Source organism: Pseudoliparis swirei, chromosome 5 (assembly GCF_029220125.1).
Source record: "Pseudoliparis swirei isolate HS2019 ecotype Mariana Trench chromosome 5, NWPU_hadal_v1, whole genome shotgun sequence".
Lineage (NCBI taxonomy): Eukaryota > Metazoa > Chordata > Actinopteri > Perciformes > Liparidae > Pseudoliparis > Pseudoliparis swirei.
The window spans coordinates 27606133-27625944 of NC_079392.1; the positions used below are offsets into that span (position 1 = coordinate 27606133).

Genomic DNA, 19812 nt, shown 5'->3' on the forward strand with positions numbered 1-19812 from the left:
ACACCACGCAGGGCCACGCCGTCAAGTTAAACAACACCACGCAGGGCCACGCCGTCAAGGTAAACAACAACACCACGCAGGGCCACGCCGTCAAGGTAAACAACAACACCACGCAGGGCCACGCCGTCAAGGTAAACAACAACACCACGAAGGGCCACGCCGTCAAGGTAAACAACAACACCACGCAGGGCCACGCCGTCAAGGTAAACAACAACACCACGCAGGGCCACGCCGTCAAGGTAAACAACACCATGCAGGGCCACGCCGTCAAGGTAAACAACAACACCACGCAGGGCCACGCCGTCAAGGTAAACAACACCATGCAGGGCCACGCCGTCAAGGTAAACAACACCATGCAGGGCCACGCCGTCAAGGTAAACAACAACACCACGCAGGGCCACGCCGTCAAGTTAAACAACAACACTACGCAGTGCCACGCCGTCACGGTAAACAACAACACGCAGTGCCACGCCGTCAAGGTAAACAACAACACCACGCAGGGCCACACCGTCAAGGTAAACAACAACACCACGCAGTGCCACGCCGTCAAGGTAAACAACAACACCACGCAGGGCCACACCGTCAAGGTAAACAACAACACCACGCAGTGCCACGCCGTCAAGGTAAACAACAACACCACGCAGTGCCACGCCGTCAAGGTAAACAACAACACCACGCAGGGCCATGCGGTCAAGGTAAACAACAACACCACGCAGGGCCGGCCTGAAGGTCGTATAGAGCGTTGACCTGAAGGTCGTATAGAGCGTTGGCCTGAAGGTCGTATAGAGCGTTGGCCTGAAGGTCGTATAGAGCGCTGGCCTGAAGGTCGTATAGAGCGCTGGCCTGAAGGTCGTATAGAGCGTTGGCCTGAAGGTCGAGCAGAGCGTTGGCCTGAAGGTCGTATAGAGCGCTGGCCTGAAGGTCGTATAGAGCGTTGGCCTGAAGGTCGTATAGAGCGCTGGCCTGAAGGTCGTATAGAGCGCTGGCCTGAAGGTCGTATAGAGCGCTGGCCTGAAGGTCGTATAGAGCGTTGGCCTGAAGGTCGTATAGAGCATTGGCCTGAAGGTCGTATAGAGCGCTGGCCTGAAGGTCGTATAGAGCGTTGGCCTGAAGGTTGTATAGAGCGTTGGCCTGAAGGTCGTATAGAGCGCTGGCCTGAAGGTCGTATAGAGTGCTGGCCTGAAGGTCGTATAGAGCGTTGGCCTGAAGTGTATATTTACTCTTCTCCCCTGGTAGGACTTCCTGTGCCAAATCGAGCGCTGCTGTAAGCAGTACCACCTCATCACCCCCATCACCTTCCCCCCCGAGCACCCGGTGGAGGAGGTGGGCCGCCTGCTGCTCTGCTGCCTGCTGAAGCATCAGGACCTGGGTAACGTCACGTCGTCCTCAGGCGCTCGCTTTGCCTTCTTAAAGAGTGGTTAGTTATGTACGGAAGCCCTGAGGGGACAGTCTCCAGCCGGGTGGGCTTTATGTGTTGTTGTAATACTCATGCTGGCTGCCAGAGGGAGAAGTGCTGAATAAGACTAAAACATCCTGGTTTTCTTCTCGGGAGTTCTTGATGTCCACAACCTGCAGCAGAGACTCAAACGTCACCTGGGAGTGAACATGAATGCTTTATGGTGAGGTAGCGCTGCCCCTGGTGGACAACATGAGTATTACAACAACAAACGCACAACTTCAGACGCTTATAGTTTTCACCTTTTCTTAACTTGTAAACACAGGAGAGAGAAGTATTTAAATAAAACCTAGACGATGGACCACCTGAATGTTTTTCCTCTCTGGGCTTCCGTAGTCTTCAAAGACTCATTGAGATGTTTCCTAGCTCCTCCTCCTCTCCTCTCAGGCCACGTCGCCCTCTCCCTCGTCAGCCAGTGTGCGCTGGGCGTGGACCAGGGGAATCAGAGGTCCCTCCCCAAATCTGTGATTGACGTGTGCCGCATGGTCTACCAGGCCAAGTGTTCTTTAATCAAGGTAGGTTATATATATATATATATATATATATATATATAATGTTTGTATTGTGTGTGTGTGTGTGTATATATATTATAATATATATACATTTTTTAATAGATTTATTATATATAGATAGATATATATAATAATAAAAAAATATATTATTCTATATATATATATATATGAGCGTGCTGGTGTAGATGTACTGACCCGTGTGGCCCTCAGACCCACCAGGAGCAGGGCCGCTCCTACAAGGAGGTGTGCGCCCCCGTCATCGAGCGGCTGCGCTTCCTGTTCAACGAGCTGCGCCCGGCGGCGAGCAACGACCTCTCCGTGGTGTCCAAGCTGAAGCTGCTGAGCTCCCAGCCGCGCTGGAGGAGGATCACCCAGAAGCTCATCCGGGACCGCCGGAAAAAAAGAGGTGCGCTTGTTTCGAGAACCGACGGCGGGGATTGGTTTCCCGGTTTCTCTTCTCTAAATATTATCATCTTTATTTCTCAGTGCCTAAGAAATCCGAGTCAGCCGACACAGAAGAGCCGAAGCTGGAGAACGAGGGGAACAATGGGGAGGAGCTTAATGTCCACGTCATCCCCGCGCCGGCCGACAGGAAGCCGCCCACCAGCAGGACCTCCAAGGTGCTTCTAACGGGGCTCGACCACCGGAGCGCTTCTCTGGGTATTCTTTCAAATGGATCCGTTCACATTAATCTGTTCTCATTGTTTCTTGTCCAGCAGGACAAGTGGCACCCGCTGCTCCACCCCGTGAACAAGGTGCAGAGGAACCGCTGGCTGAAGCACAGCGTGCTGGGGCCCTTCTCCCAGTCCAGCCTCATGGCCACCATCGTGGAGTTCGCCCTGAAGGAGGAGCCGCTGGACGTGGAGAAGATGAGGAAGTGTCTCCTCAAACAGGTGAAGACGACGTTATCCTCCTCACCACCAGGGGGCGATCACACACTGAAAATGTAACCACTAAACTCCATAAACAACCTCCCCTATAGAGCGTATTCACTCACGTGACCACAACAAACTCTGGTGGCCATGTTGGGGTCCCACCACGGCATTGTTTTGCTTGTTTGTATGCCGCTCTTCCCTTAGAAATGACCATTATATCCTGAAGGAGACACGATTTCAGTTCAAAGCGGTGTGCCTTGTGATTATACTGTGCCTCATTGTTGGATGTGGGACTAATGATTCAGAATATGGGTTTATCAGCTCAACAAGACAGGCTATGACTTCAACTTGTCATGCATCTCCTTCGGCTTCACTCGGCGTATGAGCGTTAGGACTATTCTCATGTGTTTCTGTTGATGCATCGGGTTGTGGGCACATTTCCATTGACTCACGTCAATAATCTCTTTTTGCTTTTTTCGCCGAGCGAAAATCAATGTCTTTCACTTGCGCAAACGGAACTGTGGATGGAAACTTGGGAGGAAGCCATGAACATGGCAACTCCGTCGGGCGATGTCTGCCTTTACTCTGTGATTCATTTCAAAATAAAACACTGTCTCCATGGGAACAGCATCAGCACGGCCACCAAACAGTCACTGCTGGTCCTGAAGGAGCTGAAAGCGGCTCCATCCAGACACTCGTCCTGGAGGCGGAGCTGTGCGACGACGGATCATATATGAACCCAGACACGGGGCGCTTGATGTTCCCACATTTGTGGTATTTCCACAACAAGTATAACGCAGAAATAGTTGGAGCTCTGCAGCGGAACAATCGATCGGCGTATTGAGCACCCCTGCATTCAAGCATTAAATAGCCGAGAGGTTTTTTCAGCGTGAGGAATTCGATGTGTGGCGGGAGTGCGTGAGATAAGACCGAAATGCGTGAGTCTCACGCTCAATGCGTGAGACTTGAGAGCCCTGAGTTGTTAATGTCCCATGGTCGATAGCGGAAATGAAAACTGTTTTACTGGAATGTGACCGGGCTATGTGCTGGTAACTAGCGAATTAACCACAAAGTGTTGAGCGAGTAAAATCAGGTAAAAAAGCATTGCAAATATTCAATTCCAACCGCTGAAATCTTTCTTTGGTAATGCAGAAGGACATGAGGTTGCTGGGCTCTCGCATAATCAAACAGCGACACGATAGCCAGGTCAACTTCTTCTGACATTTAATAAGTGGGACCCCAAGATGGCGCGATTGAGATTCTGACGTCACGTGAATACGCTCTATAGAGAGGAGGGGTTATAATCATCATATTCATGAACTACTTCATTACCTTTAACCCTTTATCGGGCGAGGAACCAAATATGGTAACTTCTTTTATTTTACCACAAACTGTCAAATAACCAGAGATGGTAATTTGGTTGATGTTGATTTTCTACCTAAAAACAATATATATATTTGATCTCACAACAGTAAAACATTATTTCTATGTCCTCCAATAGCACTGTAGTGTTGACATTTTGAATTTCAAAGTATTTCAATGAGTTCCCCAAAAAAGGGTTCGACAAGGTGTTTATCCTCCTCACCACCAGGGGGCGATCACAGACTGAAGGTGTAACCACTAAACTTCACAAACAACCTCCACTAGAAGAGGGGTTATAATCACCTGTAGACTCATATCTCATGTTCATGAACTACTTTATTAACTTTAAACAAGTAGAAGGTTTTATTTCATGAACGACGCGGTTTATGCTCCTCACCACCAGGGGGCGATCACACAGATGAACTGAGAGTAACTCAGAGATATGAACCCGGACTGAAGGTGTAACCACTAAACTCCATGAACAACCTCCACTATAGAGGAGGGTTATACTCATATTCATGAACTACTGTATTACCTTAAGTGGAGAAACAAGGTTTGCATGTTGTAAACAAACAATCAAACAAGTGACCCCTGCTGTTGCTTCAGCTGGAGCGAGCCGAGGTCCGGCTGGAGGGCATCGACACCATGCTGAAGCTGGCCTCCAGGAGCTTCCTGCTGCCGTCGGTGCAGTACGCCATGCTGTGTGGCTGGCAGAGGGTCACTCCGGAGGGCACCAACATCGGGTAGGACCTCGCTGCCCCTAGTGGACGCCGGGAGAATAACACGGGCACCATCCTAATGTCTTAAATAGGACCCTGGAAATAACTTTCATTTCCAAAAGTTTTGGAAAAGTCATGAAAATGTGTTATATTCATATTTTTATTATAACACATTTATATAAATACTTATTCTTTTAATCAGATTATTGTCTCATTTAAGGTTTATACTCCTGTACACTAAGATTTTACACAAATTTGGTTCAAGGAAATTTGGTTTCAAGTCCTGGAAACCCGTCGGTCCACATGTGTGTGAAGCCTGTTAAATAGAGCATCGCTGCCCCTAGTGGACGCCGGGAGAATAACACGGGCACCATCCTAATGTCTTAAATATGACGTGGTGTTCCGGCCCGGTGGTCTCGGTGGTCCCCAGAGAGCCGCTGTCCGACTGCCTGAAGGACGTGGACCTGATCCCGCCCTTCAACCGCATGCTGCTGGAGGTGACCTTCGGGAAGCTGTACTCCTGGGCCATCCACAACGTGAGGGCCGTCCTGCTGGAGGCCGGCGCCCGCTTCAAGGAGCTGGGTGAGGACCGGGGGAGGTCAAAGGTCAACGGGGCCGCGGGACCACGTGGGCTGACCCCTCTTCTGTCCTCTAGGCGTGCAGCCGGTCCCCCTGCAGACCATCACCAACGAGAACCCGGCGGGCCCGAGTCTGGGCACCGTCCCTCAGGCCCGGTTCCTCCTGGCCATGATCCACATGCTGAGCCTGAAGCACGGCGCCAACAGCCTGAGCCTGCTGCTCAACTCGGGGCTGCTGGCGCTCACGCAGAGCCTGCTGCGGCTCGTCGGTGAGCCTGAACGCACCACGGGGCCTTCAACCAGGTCTCGTGTTCACTGAGCAGAGCCTGAAGGCACCATGAGAATGTTATCATCTACTTTCAGTCCTCATGTTCACTGAGCGGAGCCTGAAGGCACCATGAGAACGTTATCATCTACTTTCAGTCCTCATGTTCACTGAACAGAGCCTGAAGGCACCATGAGAACGTTATCATTGCCTCAGTCCTCATGTTCACTGAGCGGAGCCTGAAGGCACCATGAGAACGTTATCATTGCCTTCAGTCCTCATGTTCACTGAGCGGAGCCTGAAGGCACCATGAGAACGTTATCATTACCTTAAGTCCTCATGTTCACTGAGCGGAGCCTGAAGGCACCATGAGAGTGTCATCATTACCTTCAGTCCTCATGTTCACTGAGCGGAGCCTGAAGGCACCATGAGAACGTTATCATTACCTTCAGTCCTCATGTTCACTGAGCGGAGCCTGAAGGCACCATGAGAGCATCATCATTACCTTCAGTCCTCATGTTCACTGAGCGGAGCCTGAAGGCACCATGAGAACGTTATCATTACCTTCAGTCCTCATGTTCACTGAGCGGAGCCTGAAGGCACCATGAGAGCGTCATCATTACCTTCAGTCCTCATGTTCACTGAGCGGAGCCTGAAGGCACCATGAGAACGTTATCATTACCTTCAGTCCTCATGTTCACTGAGCGGAGCCTGAAGGCATCATGAGGTGTTTGTCTCCAGGGCCCAGCACAGACAGCAGTGAGGAGGACCTGAGTCTCTGCGCTCACGGCGGCTCCGCTACCGTCCTGGAGGAGTCCAGGAAGGAGGCGGCGCCGACCCCGCCGCCCGCCTCGGGCCCCGAGCTGGCCGCCATGATGAAGATCGGCACGAGGGTCATGAGGGGGGTGGACTGGAAGTGGGGGGACCAGGTACCGTGGGTCCACCGGGCGGTACCGTCGGTACCACGCGGAGTCCAGCGTGTGACCCGGTGTGTCGTGTGTCCAGGACGGCCCGGCTCCGGGTCTGGGCCGGGTCATCGGGGAGCTGGGCGAGGACGGATGGATCCGGGTCCAGTGGGACACCAGCAGCACCAACTCCTACCGCATGGGCAAGGAGGGCAAATACGACCTGAAGCTGGCGGAGCCGCCGCCGGCCGCCCCGCCACCCACAGAGGACTCCGACACGGAGGACGACACGGGTGGGTGGTTGTTGTTGTTTTTGTTGTTGTTGTCGTCCAACTCAACCCGAACAAGAGACGCTGAACAACAAACAAACAATGATGCCAGTTGAGATGAATTAATAAGAGACGTCAATTTAATTAAACCGTGACCCTGAAGGCCCTAGCCCCCCAGACCGTGACCCTGAAGGCCCTAGCCCCCCAGACCGTGACCCTGAAGGCCCTAGCCCCCCAGACCGTGACCCTGAAGGCCCTAGCCCCCCAGACCGTGACCCTGAAGGCCCTAGCCCCCCAGACCGTGACCCTGAAGGCCCTAGCCCCCCAGCCTGACGGGCCCCTGTGGTCTCCTGGTCCAGAAGGGGATCTGGTGGAGCGGAGCCGCCACCCGACGGCCCTGATGCAGACCAGCACGGTGAACCTCCTGAAGACGCTGTCGCTGACGGCCGGGATCCACGCCGAGGTCCTGCGGGCCGACGCCACGCGGGCGCTGAGCGGCCTCCTGAGGACGCTGGTGGAGAGCGGCGCCGGGGACAAGCCCCTCCCCCCGGGCTGCCACGCCCACCGGCTGGTCTCCCGGGACCAGCACCGCAGCTGGTCCACGCTGGGCTTCGTGCGCAGCATCGCGCTGGGGCCCCAGATGTGCGGTACGCTCAGCACCGGCGCCTGGACCGGCCTGCTGGTCCGCATCGTGGAGGGCCACCGGGCCCTCGGCGGCGCCACGCTGCAGAGACAGGTGGGGGCTCGGTTCCGACCGGCGAGCTGCGGCCGGAGGCCTCGTTGTTGTTGTTGTTGACGTGTGTCCGCGTCTCCAGATCCTGGCGCTGCGCCTGCTGCAGGCCGTGCTGCCCTCCTGGGACCGGGCGGAGCGCGCGGCGGACATGGCGGAGCTGGTGGAGAAGCTCTTCGGCTTCCTGGGCCGCCTGCTGAGCACCTGCTCCTCAGACCTGCCCCCCCTCAGAGGTACGAGGGGCCCCCAGGGAGGTCCACACGCCGCCCAGAGGGGCCCCCAGGGAGGTCCACACGCCACCCGAGGGCCCCCCAGGTAGGTCCACACGCGTTAAACACCCGCTTCCTGTCCCCAGACGGCTCCCTGCGGAGGAGGAGGCCCCGCCCCCAGGCCTCGCTCACGGCCACTCACAGCAGCACGCTGGCGGAGGAGATCGTGAGCGTGCTGCGCTCGCTGCACGCGCTCAGCCACTGGAACCACGTGGTCAACCAGCACATCAACGCCCAGCTGAGCGCCATCGGGGACGTGATGGCGGGCTGTCAGTCTGACGCGGTGAGGTCACGACCACCGTCTTAAAGGGACAGTACCGTGTTTAGAATGTGGAGAAGAACATCTGCTGGCCCTTTAAGAGACATGAAGGCTTTGATTCTGTCTTATTGATGTCACCAAACAGTGATTGGAAACCTCTCTCTCTCTCTCTCTCTCCTCCCTCCCTCTATCTCTCCCCCCCCCCCAGTGCTTTCTGGAAGACTACTTCCCAGACTCCGAGGGTCCCCGTGTGGGCGGCCTCATGGCAGTGATGGCGGTCATCGGGGGAATCGACGGGCGCCTCCGACTCGGAGGTCAAGTCGTCCACGAGGAGCACGGAGAGGGAACCGTGACCCGCATCACCCCCAAGGGCCGCATCACGGTCCAGTTCCAGGACATGAGGACCAGCAGGGTCTGCCTGCTGGTCCACCTCAAACCGGTGAGGGGGGGGTCCTGGTGCCGGTCTCTGCTGCCTCGGGGTCCGGCGCCACGCTGACGGTCTCTTGTGGTCCTCCTGCAGGTCCCTGCCCCGGCCTTCAGCGTGCAGACCCTCCCCTTCTCAGACCCCATGCTGGTGGTCTGGGCTCAGCTGGTCAGTCTGGCCGGCAGCAGAATGGAGAAGCAGCGCATGAAGAAGTCCGTCAGCCGGGGCCTGGCAGGTAGGGGGCGGGGCCATGGTGGGGGGGGGGGGGTCATGTAACCAGGTGATCTGTTCATACCGCGTGTTCCCGTCTTGAAGCCGACCAGGTGGACGTCCACCTGCTGCGCTGCCAGCAGCTCCGGCTCTACATCCTGAAGGCGGGCCGGGCCCTGCTGGCCCACCAGGACCAGCTGAGGCAGATCCTCTCTCAGGCCGCGGTCTTCATGGACACGGGCCCCCCTGCAGAGGACCCGGTGGCCTCCTCCCCCGATGGGGGGGACCTGTCCCCCGAGGGGCCGGTTCCCCCTCTGATCCTCCTGCAGCAGCTGCTGGCCGCCGCCACGCAGCCGTCACCCATCAAGGCCGCGTTCGACCGGCAGGAGATGGAGGTGAGTCGCCCCCTGGTGGCCAGCCGAGAGGATGCAGCGCGCGTGATGAATTAATGTGGGCGGAGCTTCAGAGTTGTTGGGTTTGACCTCCACCTGTGTGTGTGTGTGTGTGTGTGTGTGTCTCTCTCTGTGTGTGTGTGTGTGTGTGTGTGTCTCTCTCTCTGTGTGTGTGTGTGTGTCTCTCTCTGTGTGTGTGTGTGTGTGTGTGTCTCTCTGTGTGTGTGTGTGTCTCTCTCTCTGTGTGTGTGTGTGTGTCTCTCTGTGTGTGTGTGTGTCTCTCTCTGTGTGTGTGTGTGTGTCTCTCTCTCTGTGTGTGTCTCTGTGTGTCTCTCTCTGTGTGTGTGTGTGTGTGTCTCTCTCTCTGTGTGTGTGTGTCTCTCTCTCTGTGTGTGTGTGTGTGTGTCTCTCTCTCTCTGTCTCTCTCTCTGTCTGTCTGTCTGTCTCTCTGTCTCTGTCTCTCTCTCTCTCTCTCTGTCTCTCTCTCTGTCTGTCTGTCTCTCTCTCTCTCTCTCTCTCTCTCTGTGTGTCCAGGCTGCGTCTCTAGCAGTGTGTCAGTACCTGGCGGTGGAGTCGTCCTCCCCGTCCTCTCCTCTGTGTGAGGACAGCGTCTCCAGCGAGGCCTCCACCCCCCTGGCGGTGCAGCAGGTCCGCCCCCCCAGGCCGAGGAGGCAGAAGCCGGCCCCCCTGCCCCCCCCCCTGCCCCTCGTGCTGCAGCTCATGGACATGGGCTTCGTGAGAAAGAACGTGGAGTTCGCCTTGAAGTCTCTGTCCGGGTCCACGGGCGGCGCCGGCGTCCCGGGTACGAGTCCACGGCCTGAAGGTCATGTGATGCTCCTGAGCGGAGACTAACTGCCCCCCCCCCAGGTGTGGAGGCCCTGGTGGTCTGGCTGCTGGACCACCCGGAGGCCCAGGGCACCGAGCTGTCCGACGGAGACACCGTGTCCGACGAGTACTCCGACGAGGAGGTGCTGGAGGAGCTGGAGGAGGCCGAGCCCACGTTCCCCGTGGTACACGCCGCTCCTCTTAGATGATGTCATGATGAGGATGAGGATGACATCATTAGAGTAACGTGTGTGTGTGTGTGTGTGTGTGTGTGTGTGTGTGTTCAGCCTCCAGGCGCCGTGGTGACGGAGAGCCAGACCTTCAAGAAGAGGTCCGACTTCCAGAGCAATGACGACTACGCCGTCTACGTGAGGGAGAACATCCAGGTAGCTTCTATACAACCAGAGGAGAGGAGGCAGCTTTAACACATGAAGCATAGACTTCTATACAACCAGAGGAGATAATGCAGCTTCAACACATGAAGCATAGACTTCTATACAACCAGAGGAGATAATGCAGCGTTAACACATGAAGCATATACTTCTATACAACCAGAGGAGTCTCCCCCTGGTGGTTAGGAGAGAGAATACAGCTTCAACACATACATCATAGACTTCTATACAACCAGAGGAGTCGCCCCCTGGTGGTCAAGAGAGAGAATGCAGCTTTAACACATGAAGCATAGACTTCTATACAACCAGAGGAGATAATGCAGCTTTTACACATGAAGCATAGACTTCTATACAACCAGAGGAGTCGCCCCCTGGTGGTCAGGAGAGGCTCACTGACCCTCTGACCCTCTCCAGGTGGGCATGATGGTGAAGTGCTGCAGGACCTACGAGGAGGTCTACGATGGATATGTGGGCAAAGTGATCAAGCTGGACCGAGACGGGCTCCATGACCTGAACGTGCAGTGTGACTGGCAGCAGAAAGGAGGAACCTACTGGGTCCGATACATCCACATCGAGCTGCTGGGTGAGGAGGAGGAGGAGGAGGAGGAGGAGGAGGAGGAGGAGGAGGAGCTTCCTCTTCATCCTTTGACATGTTCTTTTCCTTTCCTCAGGGTTCCCTCCTCAAAGTTCTCCCTCTCACATAAAGATCGGGGACAAAGTGAGGGTGAAGCCCTCCGTCACCACCCCGAAGTACAAGTGGGGCTCCGTCACCCACCGCAGTGTCGGGGTGGTGAAAGGTGAGCCTCGTGCTTAGTGGAGCACTTATTCATTACTATTCTTATTTAATTATTTATTTTAACTTTTCTTCTATTTTTTTATTCTTAATTCAAATTTATTTAAATATTCTTTAAATAGAGTTATTTATTGATTCTTTAATATGATTTTATATAATTCTTATTTATTCAACTTTTATTTATTAAAATATATTATTTAATATTATTATGTATTTAACCCTTGTGTTGCCTTCGGGTCGATTTGACCCGATTCAATGTTTCACCCTCCTGTTACCTTTATATTTACTAACATATTTTACCCTTGAGGTCAATATGACCCCAGCTATTATAATCTCCAGAAAATTATTAGAATTAATATTGTTTTCCAAGTTTAAGTGTGAGGTACTTTATGTTTGTTTGTTGACTCCCGAAAGAACACCGACATTAAACATTGAATCGGGTCAAATTGACCCGAAGGCGACAGGAGGGTTAAATATTAAATCGGGTCAAAATGACCCGAAGGCAACACAAGGGTTAAATAAAGTTATTTATTGATTCAAATTTAATTAATATAATCAGATATAATTCTCATTTATTCAATACATTATTTAATATTCTTACACGCTGGTGTAAGCAGCTGCCATATAAACATTTTATATGTTGGGCATTAAGATGAAGAAGTAGTTTAGTTTAGTTTCATCGTCTCGGTGTTTCAGCGTTCAGCGCCAACGGTAAGGACGTGATCGTGGACTTCCCCCATCAGTCCCACTGGACCGGCCTGCTGGCGGAGATGGAGCTGGTGCCGAGCGTCCACCCCGGAGTCAGGTGAGACTTCCTGTCTGGATTCAAACGCCGGGGCTCTAACCTCCGTGTCCCCCTAACGCCGGGGTTCTAACCTCCGTGTCCCCCTAATGCCGGGGCTCTAACCTCCGTGTCCCCCTAAAGCCGGGGTTCTAACCTCCGTGTCCCCCTAACGCCGGGGCTCTAACCTCCGTGTCCCCCTAACGTCGGGGCTCTAACCTCCGTGTCCCCCTAACGCCGGGGTTCTAACCTCCGTGTCCCCCTAATGCCGGGGCTCTAACCTCCGTGTCCCCCTAACGCCGGGGTTCTAACCTCCGTGTCCCCCTAATGCCGGGGCTCTAACCTCCGTGTCCCCCTAAAGCCGGGGTTCTAACCTCCGTGTCCCCCTAACGCCGGGGCTCTAACCTCCGTGTCCCCCTAACGTCGGGGCTCTAACCTCCGTGTCCCCCTAACGCCGGGGTTCTAACCTCCGTGTCCCCCTAATGCCGGGGCTCTAACCTCCGTGTCCCCCTAAAGCCGGGGTTCTAACCTCCGTGTCCCCCTAACGCCGGGGCTCTAACCTCCGTGTCCCCCTAACGTCGGGCTCTAACCTCCGTGTCCCCTAACGCCGGGCTCTAACCTCCGTGTCCCCTAACGCCGGGCTCTAACCTCCGTGTCCCCTAACGCCGGGCTCTAACCTCCGTGTCCCCTAAGCCGGGTTCTAACCTCGTGTCCCCTAAGCCGGGCTCTAACCTCCGTGTCCCCTAACGCCGGGCTCTAACCTCCGTGTCCCCTAACGCCGGGCTCTAACCTCCGTGTCCCCTAACGCCGGGCTCTAACCTCCGTGTCCCCTAACGCCGGGGCTCTAACCTCCGTGTCCCCTAATGCCGGGCTCTAACCTCCGTGTCCCCTAACGCCGGGTTCTAACCTCCGTGTCCCCTAAGCCGGGCTCTAACCTCCGTGTCCCCTAACGCCGGGGCTCTAACCTCCGTGTCCCCCTAACGCCGGGGCTCTAACCTCCGTGTCCCCCTAACGCCGGGGCTCTAACCTCCGTGTCCCCCTAACGCCGGGGCTCTAACCTCCGTGTCCCCCTAACGTCGGGGCTCTAACCTCCGTGTCCCCCTAACGCCGGGGTTCTAACCTCCGTGTCCCCCTAATGCCGGGGCTCTAACCTCCGTGTCCCCCTAACGCCGGGGTTCTAACCTCCGTGTCCCCCTAACGCCGGGGCTCTAACCTCCGTGTCCCCCTAACGCCGGGGCTCTAACCTCCGTGTCCCCCTAACGTCGGGGCTCTAACCTCCGTGTCCCCCTAACGCCGGGGCTCTAACCTCCGTGTCCCCCCAGGTGCGACGGCTGCCAGATGTTCCCCATCAACGGCTCGCGGTTCAAGTGCAGAAGCTGCGAGGACTTTGACTTCTGTGAGAACTGCTTCAAGACCCGGAGACACAACAGCAGACATTCCTTTGGGAGGATCCACGAGCCGGGTCGGTGCTGCCCACAATGCACCTGGTTCACCAGCACTGAGAATAAATTATATCTAATTATTACACGAACGCTTAATATATAATGAATATAATATATTTAATTATAACATCTCTCTCCTCCAGGCCAGTCCAATGATGAATATAATATATATTATTATTAATGCTCTCTCTCCTCCAGGCCAGTCCCCGTCGTCGTGCGGCCGCTCGGGGAAGCTCCTGAAGAAGCCTCCCGTTGGTCAGCGCGGGATGCTGATAGACGATTGGTCGCGTGCCGTGAGAAGCCTCAGCGTCTCCTCCTCCGTCAACCAGGCGAGCCGACTGATGGACTGCAGAGAGCAGTGCTGGCAGTCCTCAGGCTCACAGGGGAAGGTGAGGACACATGAGAGAGGACACATGAGAGGACATGTGAGAGGAGACATGAGAGGAGACACATGAGAGGACACGTGAGAGGACATGTGAGAGGAGACATGAGAGGAGACATGAGAGGAGACATGTGAGGAGACATGAGAGAGGAGACATGAGAGAGGAGACATGAGAGGACATGTGAGAGGAGACATGAGAGCCTCTTGATTGGTTGTGATTATGGTCTGGCGGCACCACCTGACCCCCCCCTCTCACAGCACTGGGTCCGTCTGGAGCTCTTCCCTGACGTCCTGGTGCACCGGCTGAAGGTGGTGGTGGACCCGGCAGACAGCAGCTACATGCCCTCCCTGGTGGTGGTCTCAGGTGAGTCCTCATGGGGCCAGAGCCCTTTGACATGGACCTGGACCTCAGAACCTAGGACACCATACAGGAATGTTCCTTTAAGCTCATTACACACACACACACACAGCCCTAGTGTAACCGCTCCTTCCTGTTCCAGGTGGCAGCTCTTTGAACAACCTGGTTGAGCTGAAGACGATCAACATCAACCCCACGGACACCAGCGTGCTGGTGCTGAGCGACTGCAGCGAGGTGGGTGGTCCGGGGGTTCTTACCTCAGTGTAATAACATGGTGCTAACACGGTAATAACATGGTACTAACACGGTGCTAACACGGTAATAACATGGTACTAACACGGTGCTAACACGGTAATAACATGGTACTAACACGGTGACCCCCTCCAGTTCCACAGGTACATCGAGGTGGCCATCAAGCAGTGCCGCAGCTCCGGCATCGACTGTAAGATCCACGGTCTGAGCCTCGTGGGCCGCATTAGAGCCGAGGACGAGGACCTCGCCGCGGTCCCCTTCCTGGCCTCCGACAACGAGGAGGAGGACGAAGACAAGACCACCACCGGGAGGTAGGGTCCTCCAGACACCTCAGTCCTGGTCTTCTAGAGACCTCAGTGTGGTCCTGGTCCTTTAGAGACCTCCATCGGTAAACCATCAGAGAGAAGATGCAGAGATTAGTCCACCATAAACAGAACTAGAACCAACACTACCACTTTAGTCCACAGGGGGCGTCAGAACCAACACTACCACTTTAGTCCACAGGGGGCACCAGAACCAACACTACCACTTTAGTCCACAGGGGGCAGCAGAACCATCACTACCACTTTAGTCCACAGGGGGCGTCAGAACCACCACTACCACTTTAGTCCACAGGGGGCGTCAGAACCACCACTACCACTTTAGTCCACAGGGGGCACCAGAACCAACACTACCACTTTAGTCCACAGGGGGCGTCAGAACCACCACTACCACTTTAGTCCACAGGGGGCACCAGAACCAACACTACCACTTTAGTCCACAGGGGGCAGAACCAACACTACCACTTTAGTCCACAGGGGGCGTCAGAACCACCACTACCACTTTAGTCCACAGGGGGCACCAGAACCAACACTACCACTTTAGTCCACAGGGGGCGTCAGAACCACCACTACCACTTTAGTCCACAGGGGGCACCAGAACCAACACTACCACTTTAGTCCACAGGGGGCAGAACCAACACTACCACTTTAGTCCACAGGGGGCGTCAGAACCACCACTACCACTTTAGTCCACAGGGGGCACCAGAACCAACACTACCACTTTAGTCCACAGGGGGCAGAACCAACACTACCACTTTAGACCACAGGGGGCACCAGAACCAACACTACCACTTTAGTCCACAGGGGGCAGCAGAACCAACACTACCACTTTAGACCACAGGGGGCAGAACCAACACTACCACTTTAGTCCACAGGGGGCACCAGAACCAACACTACCACTTTAGACCACAGGGGGCAGAACCAACACTACCACTTTAGTCCACAGGGGGCGTCAGAACCACCACTACCACTTTAGTCCACAGGGGGCACCAGAACCAACACTACCACTTTAGTCCACAGGGGGCAGCAGAACCAACACTACCACTTTAGACCACAGGGGGCACCAGAACCAACACTACCACTTTAGTCCACAGGGGTGTCAGAACCACCACTACCACTTTAGTCCACAGGGGGCACCAGAACCAACACTACCACTTTAGTCCACAGGGGGCACCAGAACCAACACTACCACTTTAGTCCACAGGGGGCACCAGAACCAACACTACCACTTTAGTCCACAGGGGGCAGAACCAACACTACCACTTTAGTCCACAGGGGGCAGCAGAACCAACACTACCACTTTAGTCCACAGGGGGCACCAGAACCAACACTACCACTTTAGACCACAGGGGGCATCAGAACCAACACTACCACTTTAGTCCACAGGGGGCACCAGAACCAACACTACCACTTTAGTCCACAGGGGCATCAGAACCAACACTACCACTTTAGTCCACAGGGGCACCAGAACCAACACTACCACTTTAGACCACAGGGGCACCAGAACCAACACTACCACTTTAGTCCACAGGGGCACCAGAACCAACACTACCACTTTAGTCCACAGGGGCAGCAGAACCAACACTACCACTTTAGTCCACAGGGGCACCAGAACCAACACTACCACTTTAGTCCACAGGGGCACCAGAACCAACACTACCACTTTAGACCACAGGGGCAGCAGAACCAACACTACCACTTTGGTCCACAGGGGCACCAGAACCAACACTACCACTTTAGTCCACAGGGGCAGCAGAACCAACACTACCACTTTAGTCCACAGGGGGCACCAGAACCAACACTACCACTTTAGTCCACAGGGGGCACCAGAACCAACACTACCACTTTAGTCCACAGGGGGCACCAGAACCACCACTACCACTTTAGTCCACAGGGGGCAGAACCAACACTACCACTTTAGTCCACAGGGGGCACCAGAACCAACACTACCACTTTAGTCCACAGGGGGCAGCAGAACCAACACTAGCACTTTAGACGTTAGAGTCCATGTCCACTCTTCAGGACGTCTCTTGTGTTCTTCAGTCTGTCCCGTAAGAAGTCTTCCGGGTTGGAGTCTTCAGCGACCATCAGGACCAAGGTGTTTGTGTGGGGGCTGAACGACAAGGACCAGCTGGGAGGACTCAAGGGCTCAAAGGTACGGCCGGGGAGCTGAACCCTCCACCGGGGGCTGAGCTTGAGGAAAACACCGAGACATATTAATAAATAAAAGATGAAGTTTATCTGTTGAAACTTCATCAGCATGTTCTCCTTCAGTGTGATTCTATATTTAATAATGTGACTGACCAGGGTTCGTGTTTATAACCCTGTGAGCTGATTTTGATGTGTTGACATGTTAATGTCTGCCGGTGGTCATGTGACTGACCTCTTCCTCCGGGGCCTTCACAGATCAAGGTTCCCTCCTTCTCCGAGACGCTCTCGGCTCTCAACGTGGTTCAAGTGGCCGGCGGCTCCAAAAGCCTCTTTGCAGGTGGGTGATGAAGATGAAGGTGATGAAGGTTGTTGTTGTTGTTGTGGTCGTCAGCGCTGCGTCTCCTTGCAGTGACGGTGGAGGGGAAGATCTACGCGTGCGGCGAGGCCACCAACGGCCGTCTGGGCCTGGGTCTGTCCAGCGGGACCATCCCCATCCCCCGGCAGGTCACCGCGCTCAGCAACTACGTGGTGAAGAAGGTCGCCGTGCACTCGGGGGGGCGCCACGCCATGGCGCTCACCGTGGACGGGAAGGTGTTCTCCTGGGGGGAGGGGGACGACGGCAAGCTGGGCCACTTCAGCAGAATGTAGGCCGCAGCACCCACTCTCTTATTTATATTAGATAGCATATATATATTTATGTGTGTATATATATATATATATGTATTTATATATACATATATATATTTATTTATATATGTGTTTATGTATACATATATATGTATTTATATATATATGTTTATGTATTTATATATAAGTGTATTTATATACATATATATATATATGTATTGATATATTTATTTATAAATATGTATTTGTGTACATATTTATATATTTATTTATATATATATATATATATTGTCAGTTTTGGTCCCGTGGTGGATTTAGCCTCTTTTGGGTTAATTACTGTCCAGAAAGATGCAGCTTCATGCAGACTTAAAGAAGTTTTTTGTTTGTTTGTTTGTTTGTCAGGAACTGTGACAAGCCTCGGCTGATAGAGGCTCTGAAGACGAAGCGCATCAGAGACGTGGCCTGTGGCAGCTCGCACAGCGCCGCCATCACCTCCAGCGGGGAGCTGTACAGCTGGGGGCTCGGGGAGTACGGCCGGCTGGGCCACGGAGACAACACCACGCAGCTCAGGCCCAAACTGGTACGACCACGGCTTCTATGAGGACTGTGTGAAGGGTTAATGGAGGCTGGGGCCCTAACTGGTACCATATCAGTCAATGGAGACTGTCCTCTGATAGGCTTGTTTCTGTCTGATTGTCTCCTGATGTCCGTCAAGTAGAAGATGAAGCTGCTGGGGATTGGTTGATAGTTGCATTTCGGTTACTTTGGTTCATTTCTGGGGATTTGATTTATGTTTTATAAATGACTAAATCATTTAATATTCCTTCAATAAGTTGTATTATGGAGCAGACTGTATGATAGAGGTGTTGGGTATGTGCACATGAAGTAACCTCTTTACCCCAGAGAGCCTTTCTCATCATGTTTATGTCCACAACATTATGTTCCTATCAACTGTAACCTCACCATGAACTCCTCCTCCAGGTGAAAGTGCTTTTGGGACATCGAGTCATCCAGGTGGCTTGCGGGAGCCGAGATGCCCAAACCCTGGCCCTCACCGATGAAGGTACCTCTAGTACCAGAGAGATGTGTTCTGAAGGTACCTCTAGTACCAGAGAGATGTGTTCTGAAGGTACCTCTAGTACCAGAGAGATGTGTTCTGAAGGTACCTCTAGTACCAGAGAGATGTGTTCTGAAGGTACCTCTAGTACCAGAGAGATGTGTTCTGAAGGTACCTCTAGTACCAGAGAGTGTTCTGAAGGTACCTCTAGTACCAGAGAGATGTGTTCTGAAGGTACCTCTAGTACCAGAGAGATGTGTTCTGAAGGTACCTCTAGTACCAGAGAGTGTTCTGAAGGTACCTCTAGTACCAGAGAGATGTGTTCTGAAGGTACCTCTAGTACCAGAGAGTGTTCTGAAGGTACCTCTAGTACCAGAGAGATGTGTTCTGAAGGTACCTCTAGTACCAGAGAGATGTGTTCTGAAGGTACCTCTAGTACCAGAGAGATGTGTTCTGAAGGTACCTCTAGTAACAGAGAGATGTGTTTTTTGTTTTTGTTTTTTTATTTAGAGAATAAGGGACAGTGCATATTGATTGACAGTACAATGTACATGTAAATATGCCAGATTATAGCCGGGAGGCTAGTTTCCATCTGTAGTCCCTTGGCAGGTTGATGTAATTTAAGAATGCAAGCAGAGTGAAATGGAAAGCACACATCACTTCACACATGACAGTACAGTAATACAAAAGAAGAAAAAAAGATTAATAAAAAGGTGCATGCAAGACATTTGGATACCGTGCGGATTAACTCTAATGGTCACAGGGCTGATGAAGTCTGAGCCATGCCTTCAGGTGGCCTTTGAAGGTGACCAGGCTGGGGCTTTCCTTATAGAAGGAGGTAGGCTGTTCCACCATGCATCCTTTGAAGGTGACCAGGCTGGGGCTTTCCCTTATAGAAGGAGGTAGGCTGTTCCACATCATGCATCCTTTGAAGGACAGCACATTTTGCCCAAACAGGGTTTTTCTAAATGGGACCTCACAGTCCCTGTTTGTGACAGCTCTGGTGGACAGAGTGGAGTTAATAGATCGATGTTTGATAAAGGTTTTAAGGGGGGGTGGCGCGAGGCCATTTAGTATTTTGAAAATCAAACAGGCCGAAGTGAATTTTCTAAAATTATTAAAACTTAACATTTTGTATTTGGTTAAAATATAGCAATGATGATACTTTTATCCAGTATTTTCAATGCTTTTTTATAGAGTAGTTCGA

General features: G+C 53.4%; 1 protein-coding gene across 1 annotated transcript in view; it reads left to right on the forward strand.

Annotated features, from left to right (window-relative positions):
• Nucleotides 1-19812, forward strand: part of herc2 (HECT and RLD domain containing E3 ubiquitin protein ligase 2) — a 72468-nt gene that overhangs the window by 34097 nt on the left and 18559 nt on the right. Inside the window, exons 26-57 of the mRNA XM_056413960.1 lie at nt 1237-1369; nt 1844-1971; nt 2179-2374; nt 2455-2588; nt 2688-2861; nt 4812-4948; nt 5355-5506; nt 5580-5771; nt 6509-6696; nt 6773-6965; nt 7301-7677; nt 7757-7904; nt 8027-8223; nt 8408-8638; nt 8720-8858; nt 8939-9228; nt 9760-10027; nt 10093-10235; nt 10338-10436; nt 10857-11025; nt 11114-11239; nt 11932-12040; nt 13339-13478; nt 13657-13847; nt 14099-14204; nt 14341-14432; nt 14586-14761; nt 16814-16925; nt 17177-17258; nt 17331-17565; nt 17951-18128; nt 18530-18611. Of these exons, the coding sequence (XP_056269935.1) occupies nt 1237-1369; nt 1844-1971; nt 2179-2374; nt 2455-2588; nt 2688-2861; nt 4812-4948; nt 5355-5506; nt 5580-5771; nt 6509-6696; nt 6773-6965; nt 7301-7677; nt 7757-7904; nt 8027-8223; nt 8408-8638; nt 8720-8858; nt 8939-9228; nt 9760-10027; nt 10093-10235; nt 10338-10436; nt 10857-11025; nt 11114-11239; nt 11932-12040; nt 13339-13478; nt 13657-13847; nt 14099-14204; nt 14341-14432; nt 14586-14761; nt 16814-16925; nt 17177-17258; nt 17331-17565; nt 17951-18128; nt 18530-18611 (5317 nt within the window). The remainder of the gene's footprint in view (nt 1-1236; nt 1370-1843; nt 1972-2178; nt 2375-2454; nt 2589-2687; nt 2862-4811; nt 4949-5354; nt 5507-5579; nt 5772-6508; nt 6697-6772; nt 6966-7300; nt 7678-7756; nt 7905-8026; nt 8224-8407; nt 8639-8719; nt 8859-8938; nt 9229-9759; nt 10028-10092; nt 10236-10337; nt 10437-10856; nt 11026-11113; nt 11240-11931; nt 12041-13338; nt 13479-13656; nt 13848-14098; nt 14205-14340; nt 14433-14585; nt 14762-16813; nt 16926-17176; nt 17259-17330; nt 17566-17950; nt 18129-18529; nt 18612-19812) is intronic.